Source organism: Macrobrachium rosenbergii, chromosome 47 (assembly GCF_040412425.1).
Source record: "Macrobrachium rosenbergii isolate ZJJX-2024 chromosome 47, ASM4041242v1, whole genome shotgun sequence".
Lineage (NCBI taxonomy): Eukaryota > Metazoa > Arthropoda > Malacostraca > Decapoda > Palaemonidae > Macrobrachium > Macrobrachium rosenbergii.
In genome coordinates, this window is record NC_089787.1 from 23,512,660 (window position 1) to 23,527,678 (window position 15,019).

The 15,019-nt window shown below is 37.7% G+C and overlaps 1 protein-coding gene across 3 annotated transcripts in view; it reads left to right on the forward strand.

Annotated features, from left to right (window-relative positions):
* The window catches only part of LOC136830650 (galactosylgalactosylxylosylprotein 3-beta-glucuronosyltransferase P-like), a 30,182-nt gene that overhangs the window by 13,145 nt on the left and 2,018 nt on the right, over positions 1–15,019 (forward strand). The window contains exons 1-7 of one of the 3 annotated variants that reach the window (XM_067090247.1): positions 4,030–4,304; positions 7,137–7,285; positions 9,490–9,647; positions 12,031–12,172; positions 12,746–12,906; positions 14,020–14,196; positions 14,859–14,969. In XM_067090247.1, the coding sequence (XP_066946348.1) occupies positions 4,303–4,304; positions 7,137–7,285; positions 9,490–9,647; positions 12,031–12,172; positions 12,746–12,906; positions 14,020–14,196; positions 14,859–14,969 (900 nt within the window). In that variant the 5' untranslated portion in view covers positions 4,030–4,302. Of the gene's footprint in view, positions 1–4,012; positions 4,305–7,136; positions 7,286–9,489; positions 9,648–12,030; positions 12,173–12,745; positions 12,907–14,019; positions 14,197–14,858; positions 14,970–15,019 lie in introns of those variants that run through there. The other 2 variants (XM_067090249.1, XM_067090250.1) reach the window with 2 other exon arrangements.

A 15,019-nucleotide genomic window follows, 5' to 3' on the forward strand; every position in this document is an offset into this window, starting at 1 on the left:
CTATCGACAATTCAAAAGATGTCTTCTTCAAAATTTGTGTTGTTTGTGCTGCAAGGAGAGAGAGAGAGAGAGAGAGAGAGAGAGAGAGAGAGAGAGAGAGAGAGAGAGAGATATGGACTCAATTTGAATCTTATATTTTACGAATTTTAACATAAACGAACAGTTAGAATGACAAAATTTTCGTTGTTTTTGCGAAGAGAGAGAGAGAGAGAGAGAAGAGAGAGAGAGAGAGAAAGAGAGAGAGAGAGAGAGAGAGAGATGATGTACTACTCAATTTGCATAATAAATTTCATAAAATTTACGTGAGTGAAAAGTTAAAATCAGAAAATTTTTGCTGTTTATGGGAGAGAGAGAGAGAGAGACTTCACCAATGCTAAATGACGCAGAACACCTGTAATTGAACGAGACAGGTGTGTGGTATGGGACTCGTATTGGCTAATTACTCCATCTCTTGTATACTGATAATTCAGTGGTTCAACAAAGAAAAAGAATTGAACACAATATGTCACTTTTCTGTAGTTCTAAGTAAACTCAGTGTCTCGTTGGTTTAAGTGGAAACGTTTAGTCAAACAATGTTTAGATACAACGCTGTATGAAATTCCCAGCCACGGCCCATGAAACTCTCAGCCGCGGCCCACGAAACTTTCAGCCACAGTCCGGCGTTGGCATGTACCTCTGGCACCTATATCGGTGCCAAACACACGATCATGGCTAACTTTTACCTTAAATAAAGTCAAAACTACTGAGGCTAGAGGGCTGCAATTTGGTATGTTTGATGATTGGAGGGTGGATGATCAACATGCCAATTTGCAGCCCTCTAGCCTCAGCCGTTTCTGAGACCTGAGGGCGGACAGGAAAAAAGTGCGGACGGACACACAAATAGCCATCTCAGATAAAGGTCACCAAGCTGGTGACACGCACACCTAGGCCAATAGACATTTCTTAAACGAATCGTATTCATTGGCCCACTTGTTCGCCTGCAAGTCATTCATTGATCAACGAGTGAAAAAAAAAAAAGTCATCGTGAATGGACCACAAATTTGACGAAGACCTTATTCATGTTTTTTTATGGCTATAACGAAGGGGTATCAGTTGGGTGATTACCTGGGCCAGAAATGGGGGTGATTAAGACTAATTAGTTGATGAATATAAGACTGATATTCAGCTAATGTTTGTTTAGCCTAAACGCCTATCGACAGGTGTAAAATATCTTTGCCTTTCTTCGCCGATACGTACAAAAAAAACAACAGGTGTTTCATTATGCTTGGCGTAATTAAAAATTAGTTCGCAGGTGCCAATTCCACCCTCCTTCGCCGATGTACAGAAATTACAGGTGTGTCATCTCACCTGACGTATTTTTCAAAGTTTTGCCAACGATGTGGCAACGACGGGCATTATTCACGTTTTGTTTTGTTTTCGGGGGATTTACGGGAACGCAGAGGAGGATATTCTAGAATTCCAGAGCTCATTGGAGTGGGTCTGGGCGTATGACGTCACCGGGTAACGAACGTTCTGTAATTAAACGGAATTCCGTCTTGACAATTACCGCTTGCTGAACGCGCTTTTGTTACAGTTTATATGCGCGCGAGCGTACGAGAAAGCGCGTTTATGCACGCGCACAAGTGTGTATGTATGTGTATGTGTGTGTAAGTTAACTTTCATAATAATAATAATAATAATAATAATAATAATAATAATAATAATAATAATAATAATAGAATCGAAATGAGTGCGTTGGCATCTCAACGCCATCGGACATCGAAAGGCGATTTTTGTTTATCTCGACCCTAATTTTCGCACGTGTCTGAAGAGCTTAATTTGGGTCTAGTTGCTGCTTATAGAACGTGATTTAGCGACAGGAGCGTGGCCAACGCTCTACACGCCATTGTATTCCGTTGCATCGTAAATCAAGAGCATCTGGTACAAAGTATACACGCTCGCGTTATCATGCGACTTCAGACCATGAGGCTATCTTCAAGTCAGCGTCGCCATATTCTGTCTTGCCTTTCAGTACAAGTTAAATTTCGCCTCATTTCTCTGTCTACCGGTACCTGTCTATCGCCAGCTAGGTGATAGACACAACCCGGCTTCTCCTGGTCAAAGAATTCTCAGTTAAGGCGGGGAACTGAGGTAATAATCATTTTTTTTTTTTTTAAATATGGCGACCGTTACGCCAGGTTGGGTTTGGATGATAAAGCAGGCATACTGGTCCTTCACTCCTCCTCCGCACACTCTCTCTTTGTCTCTGTCTCTCTCTCTTCTTTTTCTTCTTTTTACTCCTGCTTCTTCTTCTTCTTCTTCTTCTTCTTTGAAAGTCCCATTGCGCGCTTTTTTAGTCTTACGCTAGGCCTAATCAAAAACGGTCTCGTAGACCTGTTGCAAAAGCAGCTCCATCTTCGAGTTGTCTGCTCCCATTTCTCACTTTCTTCTTCTTCCTACTACTACTACTACTACTACTACTACTACTACTGCCGAACGACGACCCAGTTTTTTCCCACAAAGGTCTTATCAGCAGCGGCGCTGAAAGAGGCATTACCAAGACCACCGAGAGACATGGCCTTGAAGCCAAAAACGCCCGTTAAGCCTTTATTCTCGTCACAGGGGTTGGTAGGCTGAGGTTATCCCTGCCTAATAACCCCTTGGGGTTAGGGTTACGGTGTCGGCTCGCCCAGATAAAGCAGGTACCGTTGGGTACCGTTTATTGTACGAATTGCAGCGGCAACTGCAAAGCGCTTGCCAGCTGCAGCACCTCCAATGCTGACTAATGTCGGACATGAAACACTAATATAGTTGATTCTGCCCCATTTCGAAAACACTCCACGATTTTCTTTTCAGTCGCTTTTTTTTTTTTTTCGAGCTAACCATGATTTAGAAAGTAAAATTTGAAAGTAACTGACAATAAACGGGAGTGAGAGGGATGCTGTATTGATGGAATGATGCAGGAAATTAACGGAACAGTACTACATTACCATTATTATGTGATTACTATTTTTGCTGTTACATCAGCAACTGTGTGGAAATTGCCAATTATCCTTTTTATTTTTTTTAACTCGTGAATCTAGATTGTGTGGATTGCATTGTCCCCGCTTTGTGCATCCCATATATATGGCCCTGATCCGAAATAAAGAATATTATAAAAAAGAATATCAAAGAAATAGTACTATAATACTATAGGAACTGGCTGGCTGTATTGCTCTTTGTGCTCATCGTCACTCGTTGCTCGTTTTGTGCCACAAAAGAAGACATTTGCTTAAAACAATAACAAAGAAGACATTTGCTTAAAACAATAACGAAACAATCTATGTAACTCTTGGCGTAACATTGGGTTTCGTTATCGGCCTAACCAGAGATACGGGGCGCCGTTGCGCCGAAAACCATAGATAGCTCTGATAACAATTATTACCCTACATTCTCTCTCTCTCTCTCTCTCTCTCTCTCTCTCTCTCTCTCTCTCTCTCTCTCTCTCCCTCCTACCTGTGAATGAAGTCATTACGAAAAGCAGCCATAATCCGTTGCTTTATGAACCAGTCGTAAAATTTCAAAAGTATATATCAATAAAGATAAAGCTGCCTATGAAATACACAGTTAATAACAGTGGCATTTTCATATATATTATATATATATATATATATATATATATATATATATATATATATATATATATATAAACTTTTGGTATTTGTGCTTGTTGAGCCTAGGCCTAATCATGCATGAGCCCGTGTGAACATGTGTCGTTTATGCATAAGCCGGGGTTCATACACATGTATAGGTGTACGTATTGACGGTGTATGCAATATGTCGGTGTATTAATACTTATATCAACACAATGTGTACATCAGCACATGTATACCTAAGTGTTTGGGTAACGAGAATAATATGTGCGTTAATGGTCTAGCGCATGTTTCAGCGCCTGTGTACGTGTGTATGTGTCTGCACCCTTCGATCAGCGCATGTATCGTGCCATTACGTAGGCGGAGTGTATTATCGTGTGTTCATGGATCTGTATACGTGTGTACGTGCGTTCGTCTGCCCGTAACGTCCACAGACCGGGGAAAATCCACTGGGAGTTAGACTCAAGTACCGGACGAAGAAAGCTGCAACCCGGTCGGCGACAGTACTTGGTCGCTGTAGTGGGGTTTAAAGTGGTCGCTTTTTTTAATTTTTTTTTAAATCTATAGAGTCGCTATAGAAACTATAGTAGTGTATATAGAAGCTATCGTAGCTTACAGAGGAAGTTTTATTACTAGTTTCTCGAGTTCTGTTGTTCGGGGTTCATCGTCTAGTCTTGGAGAGACTTCGAAAATGTAAGTTGACTATTTTTTTATATGCATATTTACGACATTTAAAATATATTATATATATATAGTTTATATGTTTATTATAAATTACCTTTAATCCTAAGTGCTGTATAGGATTTTAAATCTAGAACTGTAGGATATTACAAGGGCTAAAAAGGGTCTTTAGAATATATATCCTATTCGCTAGCAGTTTGGTGTATAGTACTGGGGGCTTACGGTACAGGATTCATAATGGACAATAGCTACCATGATAGCCAAGTTAAATCATCATTAATTGCTATACAGAATGGCAATGCTAGTACAGAATAGACGAATAATAATGGTTTTAATAATGCTCATCTTTTGTTGAAATTAAATCGTCTCTTTTCCTACATTGTTGTTTATCGGTGAGATTCATGCTAGTTAAATTTTCACCATAGGAATAGAAATTATGGCTGCCACAATGGTTCGATTATCACCATAGGACTAGAAATGATAGTTACCTCAATGGTTAGATTATCACCATAGGACTAGAAATGATAGTTACCTCAATGGTTAGATTATCACCATAGGACTAGAAATGATAGTTACCTCAATGGTTCAGTTATCACCATTATCACCATAGGACTAGAAATGATAGTTACCACAATGGTTAGATTATCACCATAGGACTAGAAATGATAGCTACCACAATGGTTCAGTTATAACCATATGACTAGAAACGATAGCTACCACAATGGTTAGATTATCACCATAGGACTAGGAATGATAGCTACCACAATGGTTAGATTAACACCATAGGACTAGAAATGATAGCTACCACAATGGTTCAATTATCACCATTGGACTAGAAATGATAGCTACCACAATGGTTCAATTATCACCATTGGACTAGAAATAATGGCTACCACAATGTTTCAGTTATAATCATAGGACCAGAAATAATGGCTACCACATTGGTTCAATTACCACCACAGGATTAGAAATGATAGCTACCACAGTGGTTAGATTATTACCATAGGACTATAAATTAAGCAGTCTACCTTAATGGCCAAGTTAAGTTATCATTTAATGTTATACTGAACGACAGTTTTAATGGTGACTGATGTATATGCGTTTATCCTTCGGGCCAGCCCTAGGAGAGCTGTTAATCAGCTCAGTGGTCTGGTAAAACTAAGGTATACCTACCTTTTATCACGGAGCACTGAAAGTAGCAGAAGTTATCTTTGAGTTGAAGGTGCGAGTGATTCAGTGGTCTTTTGTGCGTGTGTCTGTGGTTTCAACTGGTTGTCAATTCTCATAAGCATTCTATTAAATTACCTGACCCCATTTATTGGTTCATTTTGACCTCAGGAGTTTATTTTTCCAGTGTTTTGTAGGTCTGAACATAGAGAGAGTGTTAGGCAGAGGCTCTTAAAAGAAAGTAGGCCTATTGAGTGAAAATTGATCTGAACTCCGGCCATAGATGTCGCTTTCGTTAATGTGGTATGCTTATTTTTCATTATTATTCCGCGCCGTCGCCCTCTTTTACAAAAAAAAGATAAAAGATATTAGCTTTTCATGTATGGGAATTGTGAATCGTTTTAGCTTATATTAAGAAAAGGAAGTATATATATAAATATATATATATATATATATATATATATATATATATATATATATATATATATATATATATTTAATTGATAGTAATTTATAAGAGAGGGCGCAAAACTATGTATTATATTAAGCTTAATACCTAACAAACACACCCACCACTTTCATTAAGTTTAAACAAAATATAAATTCCCTGGCTTTGATTAAGTTTAATACCCTCACAAATATACCGATAATGACTCTCGGGCTTCGTACAAACAGGGACCTTCAGATAATATTTTCCTTATCTGTCTCCAGGGCTGCGACCGAAAGATAAGCATCACAGGAAAACGCCCTCTGCTAGGACCGATATTTTGGGGAGGGGGGGAGGAGGGCGGGTTTCCGGTATCCTTAAACATTTGACGCGACTGACGGCGGATACATACACCAGTTTCATGAGGGTACGTCCGAAATGCCCGGATGCCGTTATCTTTGTCGATTAAAATAGCTTGATTTGGAAGAGAACGCTCCTTGTACACAGTATGAAAACAATTGACATCATGCATCTGGCAACGTCGCGATTATAGGCCTATCATATCAATCTCCACATCAGCTTGTCAATCTCAGGGGTTTCTAGATACCGTAGGCCTACGTTGGGGCAAATCTAGATATCATAGGCCTACACAAGGGCTTCTAGATATCATAGGCTTATGCAGTGATTTTTAAATATCATAGGCCTATGCAGGGGCTTCTTGATATCATAGGCCTACACGAGGGCTTCTAGATATCATAGGCCTCTGCAAAGGCTTCTAGATATCATAGGCCTCTGCAAAGGCTTCTAGATATCATAGCCTCTGCAAAGGCTTCTAGATACCATAGGCCTCTGCAAAGGCTTCTAGATACCATAGGCCTCTGCAAAGGCTTCTAGATACCATAGGCCTCTGCAAAGGCTTCTAGATACCATAGGCTTATGCAAGGGCTTCTTGATACCATAGGCTTATGCAAAGGCTTCTAGATATCATAGGCCTCTGCAAAGGCTTCTAGATATCATAGCCTCTGCAAAGGCTTCTAGATACCATAGGCTTCTGCAAGGGCTTCCAGATAACATAGGCTTATGCAATGATTTCTAAATATCGTAGGCCTATATACATGCATATACATGTATATGTATATACTATACATGCACAGAAATACACATTATTATTATTATTATTATTATTATTATTATTATTATTATTATTATTATTATTATTATTATTATTATTATTTCGCTCTCCCCTTCAGGAGGACCATAGCGAATATTTCGTTAAGTATAATGGCTTTCTTCGTCATGCTGGCAATTTTCAAGACGACTACGAGTCCTGGGAGGGAAGTCGTCGAGGTCGTAGCCAGGGAGGATACTGTCATAGTGCGGGAGCTATCCAGGCTCGAAGGTGAGAGAGGAAGGGGTTCTGCAGGGGAATTGATTGTTCCCTCTCTATCTCTGTATATATATATATATATATATATATATATATATATATATATATATATTCATGATGTTGCCTTGTAATATGTATATCATCCTACAGTTTTGATATATTTACTCTTCTATTTATCATGTGTTATGTGTAATAATAATAATTATTGAAATATCATAATTATGTAGCGTAGTGTCAGATCTCAAAAGAGTTAGTGATTTAGATAACTTAACAGCATAATTTAGAATTAACAATACATTTTTAACAGTAACGTAGTATATCAGCAATACGTATGTGTGTGTTCTGCGAAGGCATGTTTCACTTCAGCTGTCATCGCAAAAGATAAGGCGCTGACAGGTCGAGATAACAATCGCTGCTCTGTTCTGGAAACCAACTCAGGTTTTCATTTTTGTTTTTAAAACATGCCAGTCATAATTAGCCAGTTGAAATCTGTTTTGACTGTGTTAAGATTTCTGTAAAAGCTTTGCCCCATACGAGAAGAAGACGAACGATTTTGCAATGTTACATGTGTTCCATACGACTTTCTTGCAAAGACGTGTACCTTTTGAGAAATATGAACAAGTGTTGCACTGAAGCACATGGCAATTGCATCATGTTTAAGATTACATTGCTCTGAGCATGTATTGTTCTGATCGCGTCCCATATGATATTTTTTTTTTTTTGTTCGAGTCACATATGCCTTCGAGGGTAAAAGCACATGTCTCAATTGATTACGCCATCTTCCTTCTTCTAGAATTTTCTCTTGTATCTCATTCCCAAAATGCCTTAATGACATCATCTGGTTGTTTCATTTCCTAATGGAATCCTAAAATTTGCTCATTCTGATTTTAGAGACCGTTAGAGTTGGTTCCCTCTCTCTCTCTCCCTCTCTCTCTTTCTTCAAAAGGGAAAAGTTAACGTAGAATATTTGTGTGGTCACTGGTGTTGACCTTAGCTTTTGAGATCTGACTTTAAAAAACTGTAATGGCACCTGATAAAAATTGTGTTTTGTGGATTCTGAGAAGGCTTTCACAAGCCTGTGTAAGGTAAAGTGAAATTTATTATTATTACCATGATATAATAAGGCATTTTAAGGAAATTTTGCCTTAGTGGAATTATTATTGATAAATCTTTTGTGTATTTTTGTGTGTTATTTTGTTTGCAATCTCTTGATATTTCACATTTTATATATTGGTGATTTAACATTTATTTACTTAGCATTTTAAATATTCCTTGATAATTTAACATTGCATACATGATTTAATTTTCATTTACTAAGGTTTTCTTTTCAAATCATGAGTAATTCTTGATAGTTTAAATTTTGATTGGGTAATTTGATTTCTTGATAAATCAGTTTTGTGATTTGGTTTTGTTTAATAATTTAACTCAAGAATTAATTAAATTTTGTGTTGTTTACAAGTAATAGTAAATTTTTTCAGATTGTGAATTTTGAATTTAAAAGTAAATTTTTGTATTTAAAATTTTTAAAAAAACAGTGTTTTGTTTATTGACCACCAGTGAATAGGATTAATTGTGTGCATAAGGCAAAGTGATAAACATGTTTTGTTCCTTTAGTTTTGCTGAAGTGAATTAAGACCAGGAAAACAGTTAAAGATGGAGTAACACCCTTTTGCTCTAGTATATTTCTTGCTTAATTGTTGATACCCCACACTTGTTTTGATACGCTTAGTTTGATTTTTCACGCAGTTAATAAGATTTTTATGGGATCACTGTTACCTTTAGAGTACTCAGTCATAATTTTTATTTTTATGAGAGTTCAGGTACCTGGCTGAAGTGAGGTAAATTTTTGAGTTCTGTGATTAGTTGTCTAATAACCAGGTACTTGGTACACATCGTGACAATATATATATATATATATATATATATATATATATATATATATATATATATATATATATATATATATATATATATATATATATATATATATATATATATATATATATATATATATATATGTATATATTATATACATATAAATAATATTGACATTTTCCAAATCCAAAACCGCCTCCCACATCACATGATCTTAAAAGGTAAAATATATACAAAAATTCTTCTGCGTCCATTGATTTATTGAAGGCCATCTAAAGTCTCTCTCTCTCTCTCTCTCTCTCTCTCTCTCTCTCTCTCTCTCTCTCTCTCTCTCTCCACAGCTTTAATGAACAGATCCCTAGAAGATATAAGAGTGAACTTCGACGCCATGAGGACCAGAGGGCGAGTAATGGCGGCTGATTCACCAACGTTCAGATCGCCTGAGGTCACCTTCCCTACCGTATACGTCATCACGCCTACCTTTAAACGCTACGAGCAGGTGATAATATATGCTCTCTCTCTCTCTCTCTCTCTCTCTCTCTCTCTCTCTCTCTCTCTCTCTCTCTCTCATATATACACGCACAAGTCACGTAATGGCAGATTCGGCACCTTTAAACCCTGCGAGCAGGTGATATTTTGCCTCTTTCTCTCTCTCTCTCTCTCTCTCTCTCTCTCTCTCTCTCTGTGTGTGTGTGTGTGTGTGTGTGTGTGTATGTGTGTGTGTGTGTGTGTGTGTGTGAGAGAGAGAGAGTGAGAGAGAGTCAAATGGCAGATTCACCATTTTCAAAAGCTATGAGCAGGTATTACACCGTCTCTCTCTCTCTCTCTCTCTCTCTCTCTCTCTCTCTCTCTCTCTCTCTCTCTCTCACACACACACACAGACACACACTCACACGCACACACAGACAAGTAACGTGCGTGCTTTAAAGTTGCAATAGATAAAAAAATTATTTTATGACTGACCTCTTTTGATGAATTATCTGAAAGTCACCTGAGGGGGCGGGGGGGCGGTTGGCTTGGCTTCGATGACGTCACGAGATCCTATCAGGCCGAGGGTACACGTAAGTAAATAATTAGGTAAATGGATAAAACGATAAATAAATCAGTCAATAAACAATTTGATATTGATATCAATAAATAAATAGATTATATAATATATATATATATATATATATATATATATATATATATATATATATATATATATATATATATATATATATATATATATATATATATATATATATATATATATATATATACTGTATATATAAGCTTCGAAATAATGAATCTTTATATTAGCACATGTGATCACTTACGGGGTAATTTTGTGTAATGAACACTTGTTTATTCCGTCATATAGAACATGTGAAATCCATACTGTTCATTTACTGCTTTTCTTTGGAATTCATACTGTTCATTTACCGCTTTTCTTTGGAATTCATACTGTTCATTTGCTGCTTTTCTTTGGAATTCATACTGTTCATTTACCGCTTTTCTTTGGAATTCATATTGTTCATTTACCGCTTTTCTTTGGAATTCATACTGTTCATTTGCTGCTTTCCTGTGGAATTCATGCTGTTCATTTACTGCTTTTCTTTGGAATTCATACTGTTCGTTTGCTGCTTTCCTGTGGAATTCATGCTGTTCATTTACTGCTTTCCTGTGGAATTCATACTGTTCATTTGCTGCTTTTCTTTGGAATTCATACTGTTCATTTGCTGCTTTTGTTTCACATTCATACTAATTTTCATACTGTTCATTTGCTCCTTTTCTATGAAATTCATACTGTTAATTTACTGCTTTTCTTCAAGAATCAGACTGTCCATTTGCTGCTTTTACTTTGAAATTCATATTGCTCATTCATATCGCCCATTTACTGCTTTTCTTTGAAATTCATGCTGCTCATTCATATCGCTCATTTACTGCTTTTCTTTGAAATTCATGCTGCTCATTCATATCGCTCATTTACTGCTTTTATTTGAAATTCATGCTGCTTATTTACTGCTTTTATTTCAGTTTCATACTGTTTAATTACTGCTTTTCTTTGAAATTCATACTGCTTATTTACTGTTCTTCTTTGAGTTTCATATCTACATTTCTTGCTTTTCTTTGAAATTCCAACTATTGATTCATTCTGTTCATTTACTGCTTTTCTTTAACATTCATACTGCTAACTTATACTGATCATTTACTACTTTTTTCACATTCATACTGTTCATTTACTGCTTTTCTTCCCCATTCATGCTTTTCATTTACTGCTTTTCTTTAACATTCATGCTGCTAATTCATACTGTTCCCCTACTGCTTTTATTTGAAATTCATACTATTAATTCATTCTGTTCATTTACTGCCTTTCTTTAACGTTCATACTGCTAATTCATACTGTTCATTTTACTGCTTTTATTTCACAGTCATACTGTTCATTTACTGCTTTTTAAAATTCATGCTGGTTATTTATTGCTTTTTCAAATTCATGCTGTTCATTTACTACTTTTATTCCACATTCATACTATTCAATTACTACTTTTATTCCACATTCATACTGCTCATGCACTGCTTTTCTTCCACATTCATACTGCTCATGCACTGCTTTTCTTCCACATTCATATTGTTCATGTACTGCTTTTCTTCCACATTCATATTGTTCATGTAATGCTTTTCTTCCACATTCATACTGTTCATGTACTGCTTTTCTTCCACATTAATACTATACATTTACTGCTTTTCCAAATTCATACTGTTCATGTAGTGCTTTTCTTCCACATTCATACTGCTAATTCATACTGTTCATCTACTGCTTTTAAATTTCCTTATAAACATACTTAAGAATAAATAATAATTGCTCTCTTAACCTAACGGTTTTCCGCCACCTCTCCCAGATTCCTGAACTGACCCGGTTGGGGCAGACCCTCCTGAACGTGCCCAAAATCCACTGGATAGTGGCGGACGACGCCAGGGAGATTAATCCATCAGTCATCTCCCTTCTCAAGACGCTTGGCATTCCTTACACTTACATGTTAAGTAAGTATTTTTTTCTCTGTAAGTTTTTTTGGGTAAGTTTTTCCTGTTAAGTGAGGTTTTTTTCTGTTAAGGTTTTTTTTTGGGTAAGTTTTTTCTGTTAGTTTTTTTTTCTGTTAAGGAAGTTTTTTTACGTAAGTTTTTCCTGTTAAGTTTTTTGTAAAGATTTTTTCTGTTGAGTAAGTGAAGTTTTTTTCTGTTAAGTTTTTTTATCTGCTTTTTTTTATTTTTAAGGAAGTTTTTTCCGTGGGTTTTTTTCTTTTTTGTGAAGGTACGACAGGTGTTTATAGGCTGGTCGCTCTCTCTCTCTCTCTCTCTCTCTCTCTCTTTGTTTTTTGTTTTTTCTCTTTTCTTTCTCTCTTTCTCTTTCTTCTCTCTCTCTCTCTCTCTCTCTCTCTCTCTCTCTCTCTCTCTCTCTCTCTCTCTCTTTGTTTTTGTTTCTCTTGTTTTTTCTCTCTCTCTCTCTCTCTCTTTGTTTGTTGTTTTTTTTCTCTCTCTCTCTTTGTTTTTTTTTTTTTGTTTTCTCTCTCTGTCTCTCTCTGTCTCTGTCTCACAAAAGCGCCGTTCCCTTTGCAGCTCCGATGCCGGAGAAGTTCCACGACCCGAAGTACAAGGCGAAGCCGAAGGGCGTCGCCAATCGGAACGGCGGCGTCGATTGGCTGCGTCTCCACGCGACGGAGGGCGTCTTCTACTTCGCCGACGACGACAACACCTACGACATCCGGCTGTTCGAGGAGGTGAGGGACAGGAGGAGGAGGAGGAGGAGGAACGGGAGGAGAGAAAGGAGGAAGAGGGGGGGGAGGAGGGGAAGGGCGAGGAAAGAAAGTAGAAGGAGAGAGGGGAGGAGGAGGAGGAGGAGAGAAAGGAGGAAGAGGAGGGGAGGAGGGGAAGGGGGAGGAAAGAAAGTAGAAGGAGAGAGAGGAGGTGAGAGAAAGGAGGAGGAAAGAAAGTAAAAGAGAAAGTGGAAGGAGAAAAAGAAAGTAGAAGAGAAAGTAGAAGGAGAGTGAGGAGGTGAGAGAAAGGAGGAGGAGAGAAAGAAAGTAGATGAGAAAGTAGAAGGAGAGAGAGGAGGTGAGAGAAAGGAGGAGGAAAGAAAGTTAAAGAGAAAGTGGAAGGAGACAAAGAAAGTGGGAGAGAAAGTAGAAGGAGAGAGAGGAGGTGAGAGAAAGGAGGAGGAAAGAAAGTAAAAGAGAAAGTGGAAGGAGACAAAGAAAGTGGGAGAGAAAGTAGAAGGAGAGTGAGGAGGTGAGAGAAAGGAGGAGGAAAGAAAGTAGGAGAGAAAGAAAGTAGGAGAGAAAGTAGAAGGAAAGTAAGGAGGTGAGAGAAAGGAGGAGGAAAGAAAGTAGGAGAGAAAGTAGAAGGAAAGTAAGGAGGTGAGAGAAAGGAGGAGGAAAGAAAGTAGGAGAGAAAGTGGAAGGAGAGAAAGAAAGTAGGAGGAAAGTAAGGAGGTGAGAGAAAGGAGGAGGAAAGAGAGTAGGAGGGGAAGGAGAGAAAGTAGGAGAGAGAGAGGAGGAGAGAAAGGGAGTAGGAAGGGAAAAAGGAGAGAAAGTAGAAGGGGAAGGGGAGAAAGTAGAAGGAGAGAAAGTGGAAGTAGAGAAAGTGGAAGTAGAGAAAGTAGAATAAGAGAAAGTAAAAGGAGAGAAAGGAGAAGGAGAAAGAGGAGAGAAAGGTGAGATAGAACAAAAACAGTGGCCACGTCTCTATGGGTATAATGGGCATTACTTTAATTAACTTAAAAGAGAACTGGAAAAGCAATTCATATAAACAAAACGTGACATTCACTAATTCTCTCTCTCTCTCTCTCTCTCTCTCTCTCTCTCTCTCTCTCTCTCTCTCTCTCTCTCCTGCAGATCAGGTTCACGAAGAAGGTCTCCATGCTCCCCGTCGGCCTGACGACCCACTACGGCCTCTCCACGCCCGTCCTCAAGAGCGGGAAGTTTGTCGGGTGGTACGACGGTTGGATATCCAATAGACACTTCCCCATAGACATGGCCGCCTTCGCAGTGTCTGTGCCCTTCCTCCTGACGGTCTGTAGAAGAAAGCTAGAGACACACAGACAGGTGTACAGGTGTACCACACAGACAGGTGTACAGGTGTACCGCAAACAATTAAATGGTTACACAGATGTATGCATATGCACAGATGGTTTTCTTAGTGCAGACGAACACAGACAGGTGTACAGGTGTACCACAAACAAATAACTGGTTACACAGACATATACATATACACAGATGGTTTATTTACACCTGCAAAATCACAGGGCTTAGTACACACGTGTGTATACGTGGGCCATACACTTAAATTCACTTACAGTGAATGACAAAGCCTGATATACACACGTGTACTTATACATACACAGAGATACACAAACACATGAACAGAAATACACTCTTTCAGAAATAATTACCAAAGACACGAAAATAAAAGTGCGTATGAACGTATTAACATATTTATGTATTAACAGATGAATACAAAACAAATGTATAAATGTATGCATACATTAAAACTATGCACATATACATGAAGTGTTTTATATATTAAGATGAATATTTTGCAAAGTTCTTTTTAAAAATTGCTTAAAAAATATATATACACATTCATAATTCACTGATGATTTAAGTCGTATTTAAATTCCACGATGAATAAGTCTGATTACTCATCTTCATGTTCAATGTCTATTTATTCACAGAGACCTGAAGCTAAGATGCCATATACCCCCGGTTACGAGGAGACCGGATTTTTGGACTCGCTGAATATAACGATGAATGAAGTCGAATTTGTAGCTGATAATTGCACTAAAGTAAGATCGTTATTACATATAATGTCCAAATAATTATGTATTTTGATAGT